Source organism: Lithobates pipiens, unplaced genomic scaffold, assembly GCF_037356315.1.
Source record: "Lithobates pipiens isolate NorthernLeopardFrog02 unplaced genomic scaffold, aLitPip1_a1.2 Scaffold_13, whole genome shotgun sequence".
Taxonomy (NCBI): Eukaryota; Metazoa; Chordata; class Amphibia; order Anura; family Ranidae; genus Lithobates; species Lithobates pipiens.
This window is the reverse complement of record NW_027507718.1, coordinates 368,385,660-368,411,598: the sequence shown is the minus strand read 5'-3', so window position 1 is coordinate 368,411,598 and position 25,939 is coordinate 368,385,660. Positions and strand designations below refer to the sequence as shown.

The following is a 25,939-nucleotide window of genomic DNA, read 5'->3' as shown; positions in this document are numbered from 1 at the left end:
GGCCCAACAGTGCCCACCAGTGCTGCCAATCAGTATCCACCAGTGCTGCCAATCAGTGCCCACCAGTGCTGCCAATCAGTGCTGCCAATCAGTGCTCATCACTGTCACCTATCAGTTCCGCCTATCAGTGCCCATCAGAGCCACCTATCAGTGCCCATAAGTGCTGCGTATCAGTGTCCATCAGTGCCGCCTATTAGTGCCACCTATCAGTGCATTTCAGTGCTGCCTATTCATATGCATCAGTGCAGCCTATCAGTGCACATCAGTGCCACATATCAGTGCACATCAGTGCCACATATCAGTGCCCATCAGTGCCACCTATTAGTGCCAATCAGTGCCACCTATCAGTGCAGCGTCATCAGCGCACATGAGTGAAGGATAAAAATTACCTGTTTGCAAAATTTTATAACAAACTATCAAAAACTTTTTTTTTCCAAAATGACCTGTCTTTGTTTAGCATTCAAAATGTGACAGTGTTGAAAGCTGAAAATTGACCTACAGTAGGAAGGAAGGGGGTAAAAGTGCCCAGTAAGCATGTGGTTAAGCAATACTAAATTTTCTGCCAAGCAATACTAAATGCACCGCTCCTCACAAAACTCTACTTTAAAAACATTTTTTTTTTGCATTTGTACCCCAAGGCAAAACCAAGCCCCCATGTCTTTTTTGCCAACTCCTTGTTTTTAAAATGGGGATAATTAATTTTACAGATTCAGCTCCCATTGACTTCAGGTTCATATATTGAATTCAAACCGTTGAATGTCCTTTAAATTGAATTGGGTATGTTAGGCCTATCTGATAAACTTGATAGACAGTCTAATGGCCAACAGAGTTGTCAGCTCCCAAGAGGAACTGCTTTTACTGGTAGGATCTCCAGAAATATAGATTTGCAATGAATTCACAAAAATCTATTTGCTTAAGAACATTGTATACAGTCAGACATGGTGGCAAACTATTGAAAAAAATATTGTAGGGTTACATACACTTTAAAATATTAGCTGTATATTAGGTATACATTACTTGTCATGCTCCCCCATATCTTCCCTGCTAGCCATTTAGCAGGTGCACTTGTACATCTATGGACCATGATACGTACTAAGTAAAGGTGGCAACCAGTTGACATTGACTTCACAATGAGAGTCCAGAAAAGTTAACACTTCTCCTTTAGCGACAGATGCTCCCAACAGTCGAGTACGGATCAGTCCCTCTCGTTTTTTAGTGCGTACAATTCTCACTTTTGAATAGTATGACATATATTCCTCCAATTTTTCCTTAAGATGTTCTGCAGAAAGGGAAGACAATGAACACCAGTTGGTTAAAACTATTGATTTTACAACCAAAAACAATTAATTTGAATCAATTATTCACAATTCTGTCACTGCATGTGGGACATCTGTACATTAATGTAAGTATCTGTACAGCCTCCATCTGTGAGATTATTGTTTTTTTCACCGTTTGCAACAGCTGGAACAGGATACATTAAAAATGTTTAATGCTACCTGAATCTTTCCTGTTTAAGATTCTATGAAGTACAATCTGGGAAATGGTTGGATAAATGAATTGAAATACATTATGTGCTTCACAGACATATTTATTCCTTTTGGACTTTTCAAAATTTTGTAGTATCATAGCCTGGACTAATACAACTATAGTTAAAGTTTTAGCTCATAAGGGGTACATTTTAAGTAACTAAGCACATTTGAATCTTACAGTATTCATTCTTCTTGGCAAAATCACTTTGTCAGACTGTATGGGGATCATTGGTAACCAGAAACTTTCACTCTTCCCACATTTTCTTAATTGGATTGAGATCTTGACTTTGATATGTAGCTTCTTCATTTTAAAGTACCAGGATATAGACATTTAAATATTTTTATATTTCCTGCAGAGACCTCCAACCTTCTAATATCTATTGCAAACACAAAGTAGGTGCCCCGGAAAGCAAGAGAGAGATGAGTGCTGGGACTCCAAAAGGTTGAACTCTGTTTTTTTTTTTTTGTTAATTTTGCCTGCAGCTCACCCCTTTTACTGTAGTTTCATCATATATTTAATCAAGGCAAGACATTTAACTTTGAAATTTGGCTTATTGCTTAAGCTTGTAGTGCCTTTGAGCCCATATACTATTCTTAAAATATTTGCTTGCAAAAACAACACATTTACTAATAAATCTTAAAAAATAATAGAATGAATGAACTGTTTCATACATACAGCAGTTGTCAACCTAATCACAGCTTCACTGTCTATTATCTCTAGTGCTTAGAAAATAATACAGTAGTATTGTATGACACGTACACAACGCTGTCACTAAAATGATGGATCGCTGCATGATAATACATATTTTTGAAGTTACCAGTAAGCATTTATCATATGCCATACTGAACAATGAAATGAGACATGGCTCCTACAACTACAACTACATCTGCTGTTTTTCATAATCTAGACGTGTTTGAAAAAATTTATGAAAAATACACAGCCACCCATAGCAACCAATCAGATCTCAAGGTAATGAAGTCAGATAAGTATACTTTCTTATTGGTAACAATAAATTAATAGATTCCCATGTTAGACCTCTCTTACATGCAATGCCTCTGGCGACAGCATCTCCTAACTGGCCTGAGAATCATTTGCACTCACCCATCTTACAAAAGCTAGCTCACAGCAGCCTAGCCAGAAATCCCAAAACAGTGGGTCCGGCTCCATTTTACAAATACAAAGGAATATGTCAATTTCTGTTCACTCTGTATAGTCCAGAGACCAATTGTACAGTCCTTTTCAGCTTGCATGTAAAATGTCTTTACGAGGATTGTGTAATTCCGTTAAAAATTTTAATAAAAATTATTATGGGAAAAAAAATGAATTAATAGATGCACGCTACTGTGTAATTTTTATTCAGAAAACAATTCAGAAAGCAACTTTTTGCCCTAAGATTTACAACAAATCCCATGAATTTCCTGTGTTGGCCTGTAATGGGATGCAATAGCGGTTAAAAAAAATGTGTTCTATCCATGGTAAGATTAGATACCTCTTACTAAAGACCAATAAAACATTGCTATTGCTGTTGTTGAACATCACAGTACATCCCATTAGACTGATTTCTTTGTTTTCTAAACATGTGCTCCTTTGCCATTAGATGCAATTGTCAGCTATTTTTAAACTTGCCATGTTACTGAGTTAAAGTGATACTAATGCTAAAAACATTTTTTACCTTCATGCATTTTATATTTCTCTGTGCTCCTTCCCTGTGTGGGGAGAGAAGAGATGCAGATGTGCACATCACTGGATCCCCTCTCTTCCTCCTTACACAGGGACTCGAACAGCAATCAAATGCAGTGAGGAGGAAGTGTGGGTGGGGCTAAGCCCTGCTATGTGTGCCTATAGAGCGTGACTTCATAGACACAGAGTCTTGGAGTGAGCAGGCACTTGGTGCCCACATAACAAATAGATTGCTATGGGGACACACAAAGAAGAGAGGAAGCCAATATCGCTGGTGGGGCAACTTAGAAGAGGAGGATCAGGGCTGCTCTGTGCAATTCCATAGTAAAAAATGTTTGTTAATTTAATTTGAAAAAATATACTTTAGTAACACTTTAAGGATGTTGCATTCTATGCTGTGTTGTACCAACAAAACATTATAAAATACTCTCCATGGTCCTGAAAGGCTTGCATAGTACAGCAACACTCTTAGCATTTTATCAAAATTGCATGCCAAACAAACAGGCTTGTATATTTATAGAAGGACCATATGAAGTTGTATTGTATCCACCACACACCTTACAGACTCACCCACAGTTCATGTAGGGTGCTGTGGTGAATTGGTGGCCAACATACAATCATAGGAGCATGAGGATCTTCACTGGCACACTGCGGAATAGTAATAAGTTTGTCCTTTGTTCACATAAAGCAACAGACCTCACAGGTTGATGTTTTGGAACCTTGCAAGATAACTTTTCGAGGTAAAAAACATCCTGCAAGGCCTCAAAACATCATCCTGTAATACTTGCTGCTTAATGTGAATAAAAGACAAGATTATCACTAGATGAAAGTGTGCTGGTGAATATCTTTATTTTCCAAGGAGCATTTGAAGCCTCCTGTTTTGTTCCTACAAACTTGTATAAATATCAGTTTATGTTGTGTGCTCTAAGTGAGTGCCTTTAAATATCAGGCAACCCTCTTAAAACCCCAGCCTAGTGAACATGGCACCTAATTCTTCTACTGGGTAACTTGTGTAGGTATGGAGGGAGATTAACGTGCATGTAAACTGCCCCTTGGGGGGGGTAAGATATTACCCTTACTCACTGTACAAGTAAAGGTGTTCTGTATACTTCAGTTTACTAAAACACAAGAAAAGCAACTAGACTCTTTTTATGGTTCTTTATCTGAAATAAAGGCAATATACTAGTCTATAAAGGCTGTTGTTGGTCAGGCAAATAGTAAAAAAATTAATAAAATGAAAGAATTATTGATTTGTGTTTTTTTCCCAAGGAATGGACAGTTTTATTTTAAAATATCCAGCTCACTCTTGTAGATCTTTTCTTTTCTGAGGATAATACCACACTATGTTAGTTAGTTTAAAACATCACACTTGAACCTTTATATCCTTAATTTTAAAAGTTAGTGTGTTAAAATTCAGAATGTGATGTTTACTGAGGGATGCAGTTTTCTTTGTATTATCACAGTTTTTATAAAACACTTTTTTTTCAGATTTCTCAGAGACATATCACGTTTTAGGAATTGTGCACCTAAGTTTGAGAGACTACTTGTGAACTTAATATGAACTCTGGCAAACGTAACTTTTCCAAGGTTAAAAAGAGATGGGTTTTGTTGCTTTTCTTCTTATTGCCAAGAAACCTTCATGCCATAATTATTTCCTCCACTGTCTGAACTTGCATCTATTCCTTCATATTATTTGTAATTATTGAATGCATAGTATACTTAGAACTTATTTTAAATAGCAATATGAAATGTATCTTATTTATAGTCTTATAACCAATAAGAAGGGTAGCTTGAGTGCTTTATAAATGCAATTGCAAATGAATAACAGTGAGTAGAATTTCAATTTCAAGGCTTTTAAGTCAAGAAGCAGGTTATGACTCATATGTTCATGGTTTATCAGCAGTAATGTGTCTTAAGAAAGTATGTATATGCAAATAATATGGACAGGGATGTACATAAATACACTCGGCTGCACATTTAATCTAGTTTACCATCATTTATGACCTTGCTTCGCAGTTTAAATACTAAATCTTTAGGAACAGTTCATATTCACTGACCCCTCTATAAATTTGTATTCATTGACCCTGATGTATATTCATGTGTACATGAATAGATACGTGATGGAAATAACACACATCTGTTAAAAAATCTCCCTCTATATGCTTCTTTTACATTTAAAAATGTCATTATTGTAAGTGGAAGTTAATGTCCATTATAAAATGGTGTTATGACTTTAGTTATATATTTCCTGCTTATTACTTCATTGTGCTTGTTCATTCATGCTATCTTTATGCATAATTCCATGCTTATATAAGTGTGATGTGCACTTTATACAGTAGGTACCGCCGATATTGTGTCAATCTCGCCACTTCTAGCGGCGAGATTAACACCCTACGAGCTCCGTCGCGGGAGCCAGCGCCGAGCTGGCTCGCATCGGGAAAAGAAACATGTTTATTTTCCTTTCCCGATAAGCGACAAGCATCGCTGGCTGGGTTGACACTGGGATCCGAATTGGATTCCTGCCAATACCAGGTACTGTGTTTGGTATGAATCCTAAGGGAGAACTCCACGTCAAATGTAAAAAAAATGGCGTGGGTTCCCCCTTTGGGAGGCATACCAGGCCCTTAGGTCCGGTAGGGATTTTAAGGGGAATCCCCTTCGCCGAAAAAAACGGCGTGGGGTCCCGCCCAAAATCCATACCAGACCCCTATCCGTGCACGCAGCCCGTCCGGCCAGGAAAGGGGGTGGGGACGAGCGAGCCTCCCCTCCTGAGCCATACCAGGCAGCCTGCCCTCAACATGGGGGGTGCCTTGAGGAAGGGGGGCCGCGCGCCCCCCCCACCCCAAAGCACCTTGTCCCCATGTTGACGAGGACAAGGGCCTCTTCCCGACAACCCTGGCCGTTGGTTGTCGGGGTCTGCGGGCGAGGGGCTTATCGGAATCCGGGAGCCCCCGTATCCCGGCCCCCCACCCTATGTGAATGAGTATGGGGTACAATGTACCCCTACCCAGGAAAGGGTGTGGGGCCTGGTACAGCTCAGGAAGGGGGGGGCACTCGCTCGTCCCCCACCCCCTTTCCTGGCCAGCTGGGCTGCGTGCTCGGATAGGGGTCTGGCATGGATTTTGGGGGGGACCCCACGCCGTTTTTTTCGGCGAAGGGGATTCACCTTAAAATCCCTACCGGACCTAACGGCCTGGTATGCCCCCGAGAAGGCATGCAGGCTTCATGAGTGAGGCGACATTATCGCCTCGCTCTGGCTGCTATAGGAAAATGACATTTTCCTATTGCAATAATTTGAAGAGACTACAATTTGGGATGTGGGGTATCATTTCATTAGGCCAGCAGAAGCATGGGATAATATTTTTATTATTGTGCCTGGTTAGTAAGATTACCCTTCTCCATTTGCCCTGATAACCATAGTCACCAGGACTGAAAGCAAGAAAAGTTAGGGAAAATTCAAAATTTTGGTTGTCATTTTGTTTTTGGAGAGGAAAGGAAAGGAGGAGGAATCTTCACATGGGGACACTTGTTCTGGTGACAGTTGTAATGCATCTCATAGCCAGGAGTGCTGGCGGGGGACCTGAGAAGGGGCAGATTAGGGCTGCTCTGTGAAAAACAACTGCGCAGAGCAGGTAAGCATAACATGTTTTTTATTTTCATTAAAAAAAGCATTAAAAAAACAATGGCTTTAAGGGATAACTCCATCTTTCCACAGACTTTACATAGTTCAGGGCAAGCAATGTATTCTAGCAATGTCACAACCTCTAACTCAGCAAATCAGAGGACACTTTGTATTTATTGAACGAATACATTGCTTGCTCTGGGTGGCTGAGCGCCACTGCAGTAGACTCTTCTGTGTTCTGGGAATGAGAAGGAAGTCTCAGCTCAAACTCAGAACACAGTGCAGTATGCTGTATGTAGCTGCAGTTACATACAGTATATACTGCATATCCATCGGCCTCACAGGTTAGTGAGGGACATAGTTTGTTTGCGCCAGCTTGGAGTCTGTGGAAAGATGGAGTTCTTCTTTATAGAATCGCCTCTCTCTTCTGATTGGCTAACTGACTTTGATTGACAGCAGTGGGAGCCAATGGTGCCACTGCTGTGTCTCAGCCAATTAGGATGGAGATGGCTGAGGGACTCATGCACATCGCTGGATAGAGATGGGCACAGGTATGTATTAGGGGGCTAAGGGGGGCTGCTGCACACAGAAGGTTTTTTTATCTTAGTGGATAGAATGCATTAAGATAGAAAAAAAACATCTGCCTTTACAGTCACTTTAACTAAACAATTAAGTCCTCCACCTAACACTTGACTAATGAATCAAAGACTCCAGATAACACTTTTTAGACAGTTGCAGAAATAGTATATAATAATACAGCTAGTCTCTGAGGGGAAGGCAAACATTTGGGAGTTGGAGGAAGGATTATGGATTTGAGCTTTAAGGGTTCATTGTTCCACTGAACACAGTGAAACCATCAAATATGGACACTGCTGTATGGCACAGTGCAACCGCCAGGTACGAGGGTTGATGCATATAAACTTGAACCTGTTTGATTCAGCTGCATCCGTTCCCAAGTGTTGACATACATTGCAAATGCACTATCCTATAGGACCTGTTAGTCCTTTAATTTATTTGCTTCAGTGGAAGCCTAAAGCAGCTAAAACACAAATGTATCTCATGTAGGTTTTAAGCATCTTTCTACTTTGCAGTGACGCACAGCATTCTTCCTGAGATTCAGATATTCTGCACTATGAATTCCCCAACATGCACCACAAATTTTTCCTGACTCCAAGCATTTCACACAAAGAGAGAAAGATTGGAATTATTACTACCTACACATCTCAGGAAATTTGTGATAGTATCTATACATTGCAATTTAGTTTTTATTCAACAAGCGTTAATTGTCTATTTTTCAAATTTTACATGATAGGGTCTCTTTTAGGTTGACATCATATGTAATCACTCTTCCCTCAAATCAAACTACATTTAAATAGGGCTAGAGAACTGAGCACTTTCTCTGCAAAATTTTACTTCTTAAACTTGAATGTGAAGTATTGTCCTTAGCTATCATTTTAAATAGAAATTCTCTGAAAGAAATTATCAAGTGACATGCAAAATATCAAGTGGAATGGGACGCAATGGCCTTTAAATCTCTAGGAGACCACACGTTGAAGTCATTTATTAGCACGGAGCTCTATTCAGGCTAGTTCCGTGTGACTATAAAATATTAGACTATGATGGCTACATTTATAATCCACAATATTACATAAATTTTACTTGCAGCAGGGCAGACCTTAGGGAGTCGTCAGTATTTAAATTTTACACCGAGCAATAAATGGAACACCTTAGATATAGAGAAGTCAGCAATCCTGTCACCGGGAATAAGAGGCTGCCCAATTTGTGATTCAGAAAGAAAATATATTATTGGCTCCCTCACACTGTAGATTAGATAAGGCTGTAAATCAGAGATTTGATGTGTGCCAAGCGCCTTACTGGGCAGGAGTTGGCCCAGGATGTGACAAACAAGCCTTGTAAAGAAGTGATCCTTGCCTAAATGCTGTCAGTGCTTTGATGATAAAAGGCACAGTGGTGCTCCCTTTCACTGATAACCCATAAAGCATTACTCTAGCGTAATAGTTAATACAGCTTATTTTATCCAGCTTCAGGTTTGAATATTTATTTCTGGAAACTGTCATGCAAGATACTGATCATTTGTCCTTATCAAGCTAAAAATATACAGTGCCTTGGGATGATAACAATCCTCCTTTTTGCACAAACTATTTTTGCTAAGGAATATTGTTTACGTGTTAGGCTATTATCTTGAACAGCAAAACATATAAAGTAGAATTATGCCTTCCCTTAAAAAAATGGTTCTGCAATACTTAAAGCCCAAGTGTGGCTAAAATGAAAGAACAAAAAAAAAAAAAAAAAATCCGGCACCAGAAACATAACTTACAGTCAGTAGGATGTGTCCCATGTGCTGATTGCTCTTCTGTTCATATACATTTTCTTTAGTTCTAACAGGATCTAAGAATGAATGATTAGTCCAGTCCCTCCATTCATAAATCCTGTTTCATTCATGGAAGCTGTAGTATGGTTTCTGTGAATGGAGTAGCTGGGTGGAAAGGGTGGGCATAGTCAGGATTTCTTGACATCTCCTTAGTTGTACTGAACATAGGAAGATTTCTACTAACAAACTAACAAAAGAGGAATCAAAGGGCACATCCTACTAACTATAAGTTATGTTTCTTTTACTGATTTTAAAGCTGGTGCACTGCTACCGAAATCAAAGCAGCATTGTTTCTCATGTAGGTTGTGGCTGCTTGTACTACCTTGGATGAGAAAATGAGATTTGTACTGCAGTGGGAGAGAACACGAGAAGGTGTGTAGCTTTCAGTATTGTTACTGTTGATCCATAAGCTTGTAGCTTGCCAATTAGCAGTTGGCCACACCTAGTCCTGCTTAGGGTAGAGTATAGGGTTCAATCTAAACACAAGTGTAGCACCCTGGTGTTTAGGCAGGGTTGTTAACAAATTTAATTTGCCAGGTAGTAATTATCCCGGCTAATTATTAGAAGATCCACTGATTCCTCTCTAATTCTGGAATTTCTGCACCCTTTCTCTTCTGTCACTAGATGGCACTGTGGCTGGTGGCATTATATTGGCAAGGGCATAGTAAGACCAGGTTATGAATGGATGGGGTGTCTCAACCAATTGACAGGGGTTTCTTTAGTCCCTTGGCGTGCTGGGAGAGCTTATTTATTTGGGTGGAGTCAGGTGGTCGGAGTTCTGTGCCACTCAAATAGCTGTATGGGTGGACATGTGTTATGTCATCCCGGGTTGCTAGGCCAGAAATCAGAGGCCTATCCCAGGATACCTGGCTGCTAGGCTGCCCGAGGCCTATCCAGGAGCAGGAGAATCAGCGTAGGGTTGGGACTGCAGGATTGGAGTCCAATCAGGCGAAGGTTCAGCTAGATGGGGCATACAAAAAAGGTAAGAGTTACCGGGGAGAAAGTGGCTACTAAGGCAACAACAACAGCAACCAACTGTTGTGGATCTGCTCATCAGTCCTGCATACTTAAAGATCTCCACCTCACTTCATTCCTGCCTTCGCCTTGGTCACATCACAAGAAACCATATCCTGCATCCCTGTTTTAAGACTGGCTTTGCTGGCATCCCTTCTGGCTCCTTATCCAGCTTGCTGTTCCTCTACTTGGATCCCTGACTTCTGGCCTGGCTGATTACCCAAACTGGTTACTGAACTATGGCTTGGCTGATTACCCAATCTAGTTACGGAACTCTGGCTTGGCTGACTACCCGTTCCAGTGATTGGACTCTGGCTATGCTTTGACTATGCTTCCTCTATTTACTTTTTTATTTTTATTAATAAACAAGTGTGATTTTACTGTACTTCTGTCTCGGTCTGGTTCATGGTTTCTGACAGGAGGTGGTTAAAAAAAGAGGAGTATCGGGTGTTGGCTGTGAGGAGAAAGAAGATTTGGGTGCTGGAAGTGAGGATCAGCAGGAGCGTGAGGTAATAGCGGTGAGGAGGAGAAGGTGTGGGGTGCTAGAAGTAAGGAGAAATAATTTGGTGGGGAACAATACACGTGGTGGAAAATTGGGGGGATCTACTGCCAATACCAGAGAGAGCTCAAGATGCCCCACTTTAAAGAGGAAGTAAACCCTGATGGGTTTACTTCCTCTTTGATTCCCTGCAAAGGTAAAGCATAATGGACTACTATGCATCGCATAGTAGTCCATTATGTGTCACTTACCTGACACAGGAGCCAGCAAAGTCACCGCTGTCCCCTGTAGTTCTGAGCGTCCATCTTCTTGGTGGGTCTCCGTGGGTCTCGCTGCTCTGGCGCTGTGATTCGCTGAAGCAGCGATGACGTCACTCCTGCGCATGCACACGGGAGCCGAAACTCGCGGCATATCACCGAGATCTGCGGCTTACCCAGTGCGCCTGTTTGCCACTGTCTATGGCGCATGCACCGTAGACAGCGGTGGCTGTCTTCAGGTAAATATCTCCTAAACCATATAGGTTTAGGAGATACCACTACCACTTCCATTCTGCATGACACAACATTTTAAATGACTCCACTCTACAAAAAGCATTTTTTTAAATTACACAATATGCAATAATTCTGAACACATAAACTAATTTAGACAGTTCCTTCGTTTTTAACAATGGAATAAAAATGTCAAAACAAAAAAAATACTGTATTACTTCTGAAGTTTTCAGATTTATTATGACTAATATCACTAAAACATATGGACTAATTTTACATCTAAAGAAAACAGAAATTGTGCTAATATAAGGCTATTAGAGTGCACAATTATTTCCGTGATTTCAGTGCAGTATAGGGCAGAAAAGTACAAGGATGTTAGCACTTAATCTTAAATAAAAGCAATAAAGGTTTAGATTTGTGCAGCTGTCTGTGTTCAGATGCACTTGTGAGTATAAGAATTATGCCCAGTAAACATATTATATACTTGTACTAGAAACACGAAGTATCCTGAACAAATTTCAAGTTCAATAAACTATTACCCACCTTCAAAACAGTTTGGCCTTGATTCTGCAAGCTGCTAGATTTAAGCTGGAGCCGTGTTACATATTATTTTGCTATATATTGAATTTCCACTTGGTGATGTTACAAAGAATGAAATTCCTAGGTTCCTAAGTAATGGTGCACTCTGCTATCTGCAGTTAGTTTAGATTGATCCAACCAAGGATCAAAAATTAACTAAAATGTATTTGTTCCCTTAATGTAGAGGACAAAGCTGTTGGTAAAATTGTGCCATGGGACCAGTATACTGTATATGGTCTATATCACCAGTGGTAAGTGTGGATTCACAAAAATAAGTGATGTCTAAGGAATGCTCTATATTCCACCCTGTCTTTTGTAAAAATAATTTCTTTCTCTAGTCTTCATAGTCCGGGTTGCCTAATTAGATTAATTACATAGTTGGTAAAGTTGAATATAGACACCAGTCTATTCAGTTCAACTTGAGTCTGTGTGTGTGTTTGTTTATATCACTACCATTTTCCATATCCCTGTACATTGTGTTACTAATGCCATGTACATGACCAGACTTTCCGACAGCAAATGTCAGACGGAACGAATCCACCGGACAATTCGATCTTGTGTGGGCTTCATTGGACCTTTACTGTCTAAAAATCAGACAGACTTTAGATTTAGAACATGTTTCAAATCTTTCCAAAGGACTCGACTCCGGGCGAAAAATCCATTCGTCTGTATGCTAGTCCGACGGATGGAAACCAATGCTAGGGCAGCTAATGGCTACTAGCTATGAACTTCCTTATTCTAGTCCTGTCGTACATCATCATGATCGAATCTGTCAGACTTTAGTGTGATGGTGTGTGGTCAAATCCGTTCGTTCAGAAAGTCTCTCTGGACTCCGCTGAAAAGTCCATTGGGAAAACCATCGGACCTAGTCTGCTGGAAAATCCGGTCGTGTGTACACGACATAAGAAACAAATCTAAATTTATTTTGAATGTATCTACATTACCCGCTGACACCACCAACTGTGGAAGAGAGTTCCACATCCTTACCGCTCAAACAGTAAAGAACCTCTTAAACAATTTTAAGTGGTAGTAAACTCAACCACCTTACACCTAAATAATAATCACTATATCAGCTGCTTATAAATATGTTATTATCATATATTTTTGTCTCATTTTTATTTCCTCCAATGCCTGCAGAAGAAGGTACCATATTGGCTCCTCTCTTCCGGATCAAGCTTGCTATTGCTTTTGCCCTATTTCTATGCCGCAGTAAGATTTAGCCAAGCTTTGTTTTCATCCTCAGTTGCTAACAGCCAAGCATCAGAACTCTTGTGATATTGTGCTGCAATGCCATGAGTACTGATGATCATGGGGCTGTGGGAGGCTGTCTTTAACGATGGCACACTTATCATGCCATGGATGAAGGAATAATTGCACGTGCGCCAGTGACATCAGTAAAGAAGAAATCAAGCTACATTTTTTGACAGACTGACGTGTGGAAGTACATTGGACAGTAGGTTACTTTGCAGTGTTTGTATTGAACTAAAGTATGCATTGTGAGTTTACTACCACTTTAAGACTGAACAGCTTCTCATTCAACTTCATTGTGTGGCTGCATGTCTTCTTCATGGACATTAGAATAACTAGTTTTCTCCCATTGATATAGTCACTATTTACAGATTTGTATATTGCACCCATATTGCCTACTAAGTGCCTCTTCTTTGGGAAGAATACGTTTATTTTTGTGGTTGTCCCTCATAACCAAGGCCCGGCAGCCACCTTATTGGATTCATCACCCTTTTCTGGATCTCTGGTTCAAGGACATCCTGAAGATTGGTGAGTGACCAATACCAGATTGCATACTCAAGATGTTGCGGAACCAAAGTAAAGTAGGTAAATATCCTTTTTCTCTAGACTGTAATCAACTACTCTGTAGTGCACTGATACAAGATGCCACGATGTGTGATTGCATAAATAACACAACATATATATTCAGAAGTCTGCAGTACAAAGCTCTGTGCTTTGGTCATATCATAAAAGAAAGATGGATCTGTTAAGTCTTGATGAATGGATCTGTTGGGGTGGAACAGAAGTTCCAATAAAGAATGATTAAGTGCACACCTATTCCTTAAAGTTGATGCAAACACCATTCATGAAATCTAACCTGTGCACATATAGCTGTAGTGTTGTAGTGTTCTCTCTCCAAAGCCCTTATGCCTTGTACACACGGTCGGACATTCCGACCACAAAATCCGTCAGGTTTTTTCAGACGGATTTTGTCTAAAACTTGTGTTGCATACACACAAAGTTTGTGTTGCATACACATAAAGTCGGACAAAGTTGTCAGAAAATCCAATCCTTCGGAACGTTGTGACGTTCGTTGCGTATGATGGGATTACGTAGAGGCTAGTAGCCAATAACTTTGGTCTTGTAATTTGATCTGAGCATGTGTGGCACTTTGTCCAATCGTAATTCTCTACAAACGATCGGAAAAAATCTGATTTTTTTGTTGGTAAATTTTAGATCATGCTATCAATTTTTTTCCAATGGAAAAAGTCTGATAGAGCCCACACACGATCGGATTTTCCGACAATATAATCTGATCAGACCTTTTACGCCATAATTTCTGACTGTGTGTACAGGGCATAAGTCTCCTGTCTTTCTGCTGCTTTGTTCCTCTGTTATCAGTATGATAACTTCTGACAATCTCTCTGACACAGGGGATAAAAGCAGATGGAAACTTGTGTCACGGAGGTAACTTAGAGACAGATAAGCATAGAGCTTGTCTATTCACAGCACAGCTCTGCACGTTTCTTCATTCCTCTGCCTATGTGGAGGGGAGGTGTGTGCCTTTCCTCCAATCAGCTCACACGCAGTGTATGCCCAGACTCCCCTCTCACTGCTGAAAGAGGAAGAAATATTTCTAATATGATGTGCACTTTCCAAAGACTCTAGAAACCTGAAGACATTTAATATACATGTAAAACATATGTAGGGAGATTTGTTTCATCCCTGTGTATCATCTGAGGCTGTCCACTTCACTGGGTATATGTGAGGGTTTACAGTACATCCACTTTAAATTTAAGATTCTACTCTGGTAGCCACTCCAGCTTTCACTCTAGGCAATCGCCTAGTTTACCTACACCTAGAAACATTCATGCATAGCGAGGTTCTTTAAATACCTATCCAACCTTTTTTTTTTTTCTCAGTTTCCCTCCCACAAAACTTATTTTGCAGAGGGCTCATATTAGAAGCATATCGTATTTCACTGTGTTTTCCCAGTGATCGCTCACTGCAGTGTTTATTGAGTACATAATTGATAGCTTACCTATTGTCATAATAAAAAAAAAACATTATTAATCTTTTCTGGACAGATGTGAAATTATGTTTAAACTGAATTTATCAGTTTTGTGTTGCTAGGTTACAGCTGTTTGAAAAAAATATGGTGTGATTTATTAGCACCATTAATATCTATACACTCTATGGTGTAATCTCTCAATCTTTGTCTTCTATAGCCAGGCTAATAATAGGGATTTGCCTTAGAAAACTGCATGTGATTCCGCTGCTGGTTTGAAACATGCTCAAGGAAAATATGTCCTTGTTATTTTGGCAGACATAAAAAGTTATTAGCTTTATTAACACAGCATGAATCATTTATATCTATTAGGAAGCTATGTAGTTAACCGAATACTAAAAATGTAACATGCAGGTTCTTAAGGAGTTTAGAGAGTTGAGAGTTATTATCCCAACAGCCTGATGTATGTCCTCTGAGAAGCATAACTCTAGATTCCTTACATGTAGGGCAAGTGAATAAACTGACTAAGGGTACGTCATAGTTTTTGTTGCATTTCAATACATTGGATTCCTGAAACTCAAAATGCAGATGAGTGTTGCATCCAGACTCATCAATAACCCAGTTTTTTTACATCTCCAGGATTCCCTACATCTTGTAAACATGTATATTTGCTGACAGCTTACTGAAAGCATAAGCAATCAGTAGCAGTGACACAATGGGGGTTATTTACGAAAGGCAAATCCACTTTGCACTGAAAGTGCACTTGGAAGTGCAGTCACTCTAAATGTAAAGGGTAGATCTGAAATTAGTGAAAGCTCTGCTGATTTTATCATCCAATCATGTGCAAACTAAAATGCTGTTTTTTATTTTCCTTGCATGTCCCCCTCGGATCTACAGCAACTGCAATTTTACTTCTAAGTGCACTTTCAGTACACTTTCAAGTGCACTTGCAGTGCGAAGTGGATTTGCCTTCAGTAAATAACCCCCAATATCCAGTGGATCTTAATACTGCCCAGACAGCAGATTTAAGGGGCAGGGAAACCCCATCTATTTGTCCGTATACCAGCACTCTTAAACTGGCCATACATATACACATTTCTTTCATTCAGGCCAGGTAGTTGGAGGAGCGAAATTCATAGATCCCCCATCCATGCTTAACAACATTGATGGACAAATATCCCACTGCCACACATTTAAATTGGAGGAGAAGCGGTTTAACCTTAAGCTACACAGGGTTTTTTTTTTACTGTCAGGACTATAAGGATGTGGAACCCTCTTCCACAATCAGTGGTGTAAGCAGGAAGTATTGATAGTTTTAAAAGACTGTTGGATGTGCATCTTAGTGAACACAATATACGGGGATATGGGAAATGATTATCGACATGAACACTCACGTGTCCACACAGGTTGAACTGGATGAACTAGTGTTTTTATTCAACCTTACCAACTATACAATTATGAAACTATGACTGTAAACTTATATGAAACCTATATTTAAATATCCCCTCATTCCTATAAGTGGGAGGTGTCATGCTATCCAAAAGGGGAGACCAAAGGCAGGGCTTACAACATTGCTTAGGATTGTATAGCAGTAGAGAACTCTTTGCTTACCTTAGGAAGTGACAAGCTTACTGGATTTCTTGTAGGATCAACAGGTAATTTTCTGTGTTTTGTAAAGACACAAAACTGGAAGAAATGTGCATATATTGCAGTTTACTGCTTTTTTTGCTCAGACATTCATTCTATGATGTACCTAAGTCCAGGGTATTGGAATTAAAGTATTTACATTAGCTTAATGAACAATAAAATAGCATTAAAATAAGTGCCCACTGACCTCTAGTGGACCTACTGGTGTTGATTTACTAAAGGAAAATATGACCTTCACTTTGCAAGCACAGTTGTGCTTTGCAAGAGATTTTTACTCAGAGATTATTAAATGAGATGAAACTATGCTGATTTCCATCATCCAATCAAAAAATATATTTTTTTGCTCTTAGAGTGTGATTGGGAATTATTTTTGGGACAAAGTGCAATTTCTCTTGCAGAGTGAACAGCCTATTTGATTTTAATACATCAACCCCACTGTTTCTCTCAACAGAGCATTTTAAAGGATTGGACAGAGTTCAAATAAACCTACAAATCTGTATTAAAAATGCCTACTATAGACTTTTCTTACTTTCCATCCTAGCTTTTGACCATAGAAGTTTCAATAGGTTATTGATAGTATTATTACGTATTATGAATAGCAATATTAACACTCTAAATACCATCATTTATTAACATATAAACACATTACATCGGGTTTTATGTTAACAAATATAACTATAACAAAACTGTATGCACTACTTTATGTTAACAAATATAAACAGCACTACTAAAAGTGCAGTGCATAATTTAAGAAAACTATTAGAGCCTAGAATCTAATATTCAACAGAAAAAGTCACAATCAATATGATATACAGTAAATATGAATTGTAATATATTGATAAGACAGAGGAGGATTAGAAATAGCTCATTTGCAAGGCAGAGATAACCCTGAAAGGAGCTCTTCGCAAGCAATACATTTTGTATTATTTCTATATTGTAACACAGGATACTTGGGGAGGTAAGCTTTGTCACTATCAGGAAGAGATGAAGTTTTGCCTGTCAAAATGGCACAGCATATGACCATGACAAAGGCATCTGCAGTATTTTCATTATGCAAAACTGATGTGTGCATGGTCATTATAATGCTGCAACATATGCAAAGCTCTCCTCTCTACACTGAAATAAACTTGGAAGCTTTGCAGGTGGGGCTGGGGATGCAGGCTATATGGGGACTTTTTCTATCTGACGTGAGATAGTTTTTGTCATTTGATGGCACCTACAGACAAGAAATGTTGCCTAATTTTAGTAAAAAAAAGAAAAGTGGTCTGTGCAATTGCCATCTTAATTTTATGGGTGCCTACATTCCACTCACAATTAAACACAATTCCAGTAGATAAAACAAGACACTCACTGCCTATTCTGATTCATATCATTATCAAATCAATCAGAAATAATAATTCATCAAACTAAAAATGCCATCGCACACATTGCAGTCGTCAAAAGATTAAATTAGAGGCATATTTCAACTGCATGCTGTTCAGTCTACAACACTCCAGGCTCTATCAGTAATATTAATATAGATCTCTCATATTTGTGATTGCTAGTATCGCAGTTCCACCATGAACTTTGTTAGTAAGGTGGCCTATTAATTTTGCAGTGTGATTACCCTGTTTGAAAATGATTTGTCTAATGAAAAATGACTACCTTTTAGCTTTTCTGAACAGTAATGAGGTATTTCTAATGAGATACTTAACCCCCAGGTCTATTCGAATCTGTAGGATCAGAAATTAAATAATGCTTGGCCTCCATTAAATCGTGTGCCTATTGGTCTTCATTGATCTAGTTAAATTTTAGTTTAGGGCACCATCAAGAGGAGGCAACTCCTCCTTAGAAGGGCATTTTAAGGACATTTTAAAAACATCCCAGTATTTATCACCTGGAACACCACTGTGGTTCAGGTTAATATGCATGTAACCTTTCTCAAAACTCTGTCAAATGTAGGGAAAACTTGATATGCAGAAAGTGTGCAATTTCCATTAGGTTTTGGGTGGTGACAAGGATAAAATTGATTTTAAATCCATTTTTTTAAATAAAAAAAATAAAAAAAAGAGGTTAATGATATTGCAATTAGCTGGTCCATTACCTTTTCTTTTGTGTTCCACTGCCAACAATGTCCTTTCATGGGGGGTGAATAAGACTTGCATAACATTTTTTACCTGAATGCAAGGAATGCATTCAGGTAAAAACTGTTTTACCTTTAGAACCACTTTAAGATGTTAGTCTTAAGCCCCATGCACACTATCAGATTTGCTGCTGATTTTTGTCTTCAGATTTACCAAAACCATGTAGTGCAAGGGCCTGCCTGATTGCATACAGATTGAAACTCCTAAGGTTTGACCTCATATTATATGGTTTTGGTAAATCTGAATGAAAAAAAAATCAGCATAAAATCTGATAGTGTGTATGGGACTTTATACTGTATTCACAGATATGGAGGTGACCAGCATCTTACTGCATTGTACACAGAAAACCAGCATTTTACAGCCTTGGTGCACAGGAAATTGCACTGCAATGATCTTTGATAAAATGCAGACATGCTGCATTTTATTGCAGTGCACTGTACAGGATCGTATGCCACTGCACAGCAAGCAGCACAGCCCATCACACTACAGCGGCCTGAATGAAGTATACTTTCATACACTTCAAATAAAGCTTGTTCAAATACAAAAAAAGGGAACTTTTGCATGGAAATTTGGCGTTTTATATTGTAGGCCTGTAATTCTTAGAAATAATTCACTTAAATCCATCCAACCAAGAGTCTAATAGACATCCCGGTTATGATAAAATTTGAAATATGAAATCATAAATTATAATATATATATATATATATATATATATATATATATATATATATATATAAAATAAATAACTTTAAATAATTATAACAAATAATACTATAGTAATAATAATAATAATAATAAAAATTATTCAATAATGTAATCAAATCAAAAACACTGAAATATGCTGAGTTGCAGAATTGTCACTGTCATTACTTTTAGTGTTTCATGACGAATTTCCCCACAAATTACTATCGCTCAATTCTGCGAATGATTCTAATTTATTATCACTGTTTTCTAGCTGGTCTATAACCACTTTTCATGCAAATGGCAATTTTTTGGTTGCTATGGACAATCTCCAGTTTCCTGGCATAAAGAACAGTATTTATAATATAAAACTCCATGCAGGACACTGGGCAGACCACTAGGGACAAAGGGGATGTGTAATTATTTGATACAGTACTGTAATCTGTAAGATTACAGTATGCTGTATCTATACTGTGTTTTTTACTTTTTGAATTTGGCGTCGTAACGCTCACAGGGAACAGAGCCCTGCTCTGTCACATATCAAGTGAGACACGGCAGCTCGCTGATCACAGCGGGGAGACATTGCTGGATCCAGGGGACAAGGTAAGTAACCACCTACATGGATCCTGCGATGCAATCCAGAGTCTGGCTCGGGAATACCGCTTATGGTAATTAAATCTCACCCTGAGCCAGACTCGGGAATACCACCAGGGAGGCTACAGTGCACCCGTGCCCACACTATGGGCATTAAAATATATCTTAATACGCAGTGAAAAAAACTTTTAGAGCTATCCCTCACAATTAATCTCAAAGTTCTTCAATTATCACAAAAAAGACTCCAAAGCTTTGCACACATAATAGGAGATTTTCCGCAGACAAAATCTCAAGCCGCGTACACACGGGCGGACTGTATGGCCAACTTAGTCCGTCAGACAATCCGACGGACAGTCCGTCCTACTTTCGAATGAACGGACTTGACCACACACGAATGCACAAACAGTCTGTCGAAAGCTTGCGAGATGACGTGTACAGCACGTACGACGGGACTAGAAATAGGAAGTCCAATACACAGCAATGCAACCTTTCGCCATGTAAATCCTTTCTGAGCATGCGCCATACTTAGTCCGTCGAACTAGCCTACTGACGAGCAAATTGTCTGCTGAAACCAAAGTATGACGGACAGTATTTCGGAAATTCCGAAATACTTAGTCCGCCAGACTGCACGCTGAAAAAGTCAGCTGAAGCCCACACACGAGCGGACTGTCCGCTGAAATGTGTTTCGACGGACTAAGTTGGCCAGACAGTCCGCCCGTGTGTACGCGGCTTCAGCCTTTTGTCCGAAGGCATGTGCCTGGATTGCATACAAACAGCAAGGAATTGTCACCCGGACAAACACAAACCTACTGACATACTACATGGCTTTTCAGCTCTTTAGTGACACCCTTTGAGCTCCTTCTGCTAATTTCATGTAAGTAGAAGTTTGGTGAGTGTTGATTCGCACTTTTCATTTTGCGCTTTTCAGTTCATTTCTGAACGGCCGTTCATCAACCATTACCTGTTTTGATAGTGTGGCTCTTCTCTTTGTAATTATTTATGGTATTCATGTACAGAGGTACATGTGGTGAAATGCAGCTGAATATATGTGTATTTATGATATATATATATATATATATATATATATATATATATATATATATAAGATATATATATATATATCTGTAATGTATTTATTATTTTATTTCCATGGTTTTGTTTACATTTTTGAGTGAGATTTAGGAGCATTGGTGTCCCTTATATTTTATAATCCATCGAAATTCGGCTGGTTCCTGCTGAACCAGCTACATTTCGATACATGAATGGTCAGCTTATAGGAAGTTTGTACTCTTGGTTTAATATCACTTTAAGCAATCTTGTAAACAATTGCTGCACTAGTAAAGCGGGTCCATTCTGGGACTAAGTCAAGTGATAATTTGTCTTGGTTAAAGATGATTTTATTTCATGACTCCATAATTCCTTCAGGGGTCAGTCCTTTGTTACCTAATGAACTCCTAGTAATTGAAAATTAATTCTCTGAGCAGAGTTTTTATTGTCTCATTTACTTGATCAGCTTTCAAAGAATTGCTTTGAAAAAGTCAGCAAGTGTTTCAAAGGGGTACTATGTCCCTCTATTTAAAAGATACACTGCTTGACGTCAGCTTTGTGCTTGCAGATATCCTGGAGGTCATGGTGTAGCAACCCTATGTTCATGCTCATCTGCTTGTTTATGCCAACTAGAGCCATATGGCAGTCAAGGTTATAGACATAGTTTGTTCTGGACTTCTTTAAAGATGGGTCCTTGGTGCATGGTTTCTGCTCAGTCTGCAGAGCAAAGGTAGGTAGGTATATATGTTATCTTGTTTGGTCTAGTGAGAAAAATCTTCAAGACTTTCAACATTTGGCTGATAATGCTTGCTTTTTCACAGTTTGAATTGATTGTTGTAAATCCTGAATGTAACTGCAACCTATGGCCTCGGTAAGGAATAAAGGTAAAGTACGTAGTTCAGAATAAAAGGCTTCACCCCATCAACAGATATAATTCAGCATTCATTTATTCATGCTGCTATCCACTCCACTTCCCCCAATTAATAACTATAGGTATGAACTAAATGCTAATAGTGTAGTGCAATGGCAAAGCAGCTTAGCTCTCCCTCTCTCTCTTTCTGGGTCACTTAGCTCTTGTACTCCTGATTACCAAATTAACTTAATCCTGCAGTTTTTCAAATGATCCACAAAGCACTATGCAGCCTTGCACAAATTAACTTGTATACAGTAAAAGCAAATGACTATAAATGCCACTGCAATTTGCAGTTTTACCATGATATTCATACTGATATTTTAGGAGAGCTGTTTTGCAGTGTAAGTCAATTTAACATACATATCTAGATATATATAGATATATATATATATAGTAAATTTCTTAAGTTTAAAGAAAATCATTTTTATTCAATCAACACCATTTACTTTTAATATTGCAAAATGAGAAGCAATCAATGTTTAAATGGGCTCAAAATAATGTACTTGTTAGTTTTCACTGATATGCCTATATACTATATCTTTTTATTTACTAAGCTTAAAAACATTAATGCAAATAACACATTACGACACATTAACACAGGTAATGCTTTACAAGCAAAAACCCATTTAAGTGAATATGCCACATTCTAACAAATAATTATAAAGAGCGAATTCAAAATATTATAAAGATTATATTGAAATTGAAATGCTAATGTCTAATAATAGGACATAGAAAATAAAGAGATTTGTTATTCTTGTTTAAAATGGAATTGACTGCTTAAATAAAAAATAAAAAAAATCTAAAACATATAACCTAATCAAGTACCTGTGCCTAGACCTGAGAGGAAAATCTTGATGCTATTAATTTGTAGCAGGCAGAGGAAAACATTTTTTTCAGTAGCCCCTCCCCCACTATTCACTCATGTAAAGAATATTTGACACCTACTTTTACAGTATAATTGTTACATGTTTCCATTAACACAGCATAACTTTAGAAAATAGAAATTGCTGTTTACCTTTTTAAGTGTTTTTTACTTCGTTAAAAATCCTTGCATGCCCCCCCCCCCCCTGTAATGTTTAGGAGGGGACTGTGGAGTAATGTTTAACCACTTGATCTCCGGTAGATTTACCCCCTTCATGACCAGGTCACTTTTTGCGATACGGTACTGCGTTAATTTAAGTGACAATTACGCGCTCATGAAGCGTTGTACACAAATAAAATGTGTGTCATTTTATTTCCCCACAAATAGAACTTTATTTTGGTGGTACTTGATCACCACTTTTTTTTGCGCTATTAAACAAAAAAAAGACTGACAATTGATATAAAACAATAAAACAAATAAATATAAAAACAAATTTCTTCATTCTTCTTCATGTTTTTGGTAAAAAAAAAAATGAAATACCAATAATCGTATATTGATTGGTATATAGTGTCTACAAATTATGGGATATATACTGGAATTTTTTTTTATTTGTTTTGTTTTATACTAGTAATGGTAGTGGGTTTGCAATATTGCAGCAAACAATCAAACACTAACTGACACTTTTCACACTTTGTGGGAACCAGTGACACTAATACAGTGATCAGTGCTAAAAAAATATGCACTGTTACTGTACTAATGACACTGGCTGGGAAGGGGTTAAACATCTGGAACAATCAAAGGGTTAACTGTGTGCCTAGCCAGTGTTTGTGTTTACTATATGTGCTGCTTTTACTATTGGAAGAGATAGATTTTAGTTCCTAGTGCTTTGCAGGAACATAGAATCTATCCCTTCCCCCCGTCAGAACATAGGCAAAGTTCAGTTCATAGTCTCTGGCAGACAAATGGGGGGCGTCGGCAAACATCAAGTGCCCAACACAACACCCACAGATCGGCTTCTTCTGTGAATAATCCCCCCCCCCCCCCGTGCCCCCTGCAGGCAGAAGTGCAGGATCATGTATATATACATGATCCTGAGCAAAGCTGCCACCCTGTACCATTAAAACTGGGACAAATATTAAAATAAAACTTTAAAATTAGGGATAGTGCGAGTAGAAAGACACTTGAGACTTTACAAAAAACGCCTAAAATCAGCAATGACACTTTCTCCCTAGAAACATCTAAAAAGGTAAGAAATATTTCTTTACTTTTTTTGCTATATGATTTGATATACTTTGTGAATGGGAACACATAACAAGCTTATAGTGAGTCTTTTTCAAATATGACTGCATAAGTGAAAATATGCTTTAACCTCCCTGACGGTTCAGGGTTAAATTTCAGTACTATTGGCGGTAACCCCTGAGCCACACTCAGGATTGCATTGCAGGATCCTGGTGCAGTATACTTACCTTGTCCCCAGGATCCTGCAATGTCCCACCACTGTGTCTGCGGGCTGTGTCCTCCGCCCAATGCCTCTGTGTGCCAGGCTCCGCTCCCTGCGAGTGTCGTAACTCAGGGGGCGGATCCCGGCAGCAAATGAAAAAAAAAATTCATAACACATACAGTACACTGTAATATTACAGATTACATTACTGTATGAAATCATTTCACATCCCTTTTGTCCCTAGTGCTTTGCTCAGTGCCCTGCATGCAGTATTATATTATATCTACTGTTCTTTCTGCCTGGAAACTTGAGATTGTCCATAGCAACTAAAAAGTGTCCCTTTACATCAAAAGTGGTTTTAGATTAGCTAGAAAACAGTGATAATAAATTAGAACACTTGCAGAATTTAGCGATAGTGAATCATGGGGAAATTAATTTTATTATTATTATTATTATTATATTATTATTTTTTTAAATTATTTAGAGTTATTTATTATATTATAATTTATGATTTTTGTGTTTTAAACTTTATCATACCCTGGATATCTACTAGACTCTTGTTTGGACAGATTTAAGTATGTTATTGCTAAGAATTACAGGCCTACAATATAAAACGCCAAATTTCTACGCAAAACAATTGTACCGCTTTGAGACACAAAAATCTGACATAATCATACTGCCAGGGTGGCTACGGTTTTGTAACCAAATAAAGGATGGTGCTCAAGTATAGGGGTGGTCATACATGGATCAAAATTCCGATGGTTCAGCAGGGACCAGCCACATTTTGATCCACGTATGGGCAGGCTGGTTGTACACTTGTCAATCTATCGATCAACTTGTGTACAACCAGCCAGGTTGAAAATGTTTCTCTTGATTAGTGTTCAATGTATTCTCAGGGGAAGTCTTCTTACTGTCAGAAAACAATAGTGCAGAAGGAGGGATTCTTCCATCCACATTGAGTGTGTGAATTGGGGAATCAAGTCATATTCTTTTATTCAATCCAGTGGTTAAAAAAATAAAATAAAATAAAAATACTCGTCTATGGCCCGCCTTATTTTGGGAAGATGGTACTGGGCTTCTGGGGGAAAAGGAAGATGAATGCATTTCCAGGAGTGCTCTTATCTCTTTGAGATGTAATTAATACCTGGAAGTGCTAGGTTCAATTTCAGCTTCACGATGAAGAGGTTGACTAATGTAAGGTGTACTGGAAACTACAAATGCTTGGCTATAAGGAATACATTATTAATTACATTTCAACATTAATATAGATACCAACATAAACAGTGTTAACCTAATACTTTATTTGGTGACTTTCAGTATGTACAGGTGATCATTTATGTTGATAGACTCTCTTCCAGCCCCAGGGCATCATATGACATCCTTGACTCTCAGTGGGGATTTCTGAATGATACCTGCAGCTACAGGCATCATTCAGATATCCTCTTTTTCAGGTGATCCTGTGAACCGTAAGAATCATCGGCGGAAGTTCAGCTGCTAGATGGTTCTTACAGGCGACGGGGTGGGACACCCCCCGCTGCCCTCCGGTGCTTCTCAACGCTTTCCCGTGCCATCAGGGACCCAAAGAAATAACT

At 38.7% G+C, this 25,939-nt stretch overlaps 1 protein-coding gene across 1 annotated transcript in view; it reads right to left on the bottom strand.

Annotated features, from left to right (window-relative positions):
- Positions 1 to 25,939, bottom strand: part of GALNTL6 (polypeptide N-acetylgalactosaminyltransferase like 6) — a 1,867,045-nt gene that overhangs the window by 540,283 nt on the left and 1,300,823 nt on the right. Inside the window, exon 5 of the mRNA XM_077477209.1 lies at positions 1,094 to 1,279. Coding sequence (XP_077333335.1) covers positions 1,094 to 1,279 — 186 coding nt within the window. The remainder of the gene's footprint in view (positions 1 to 1,093; positions 1,280 to 25,939) is intronic.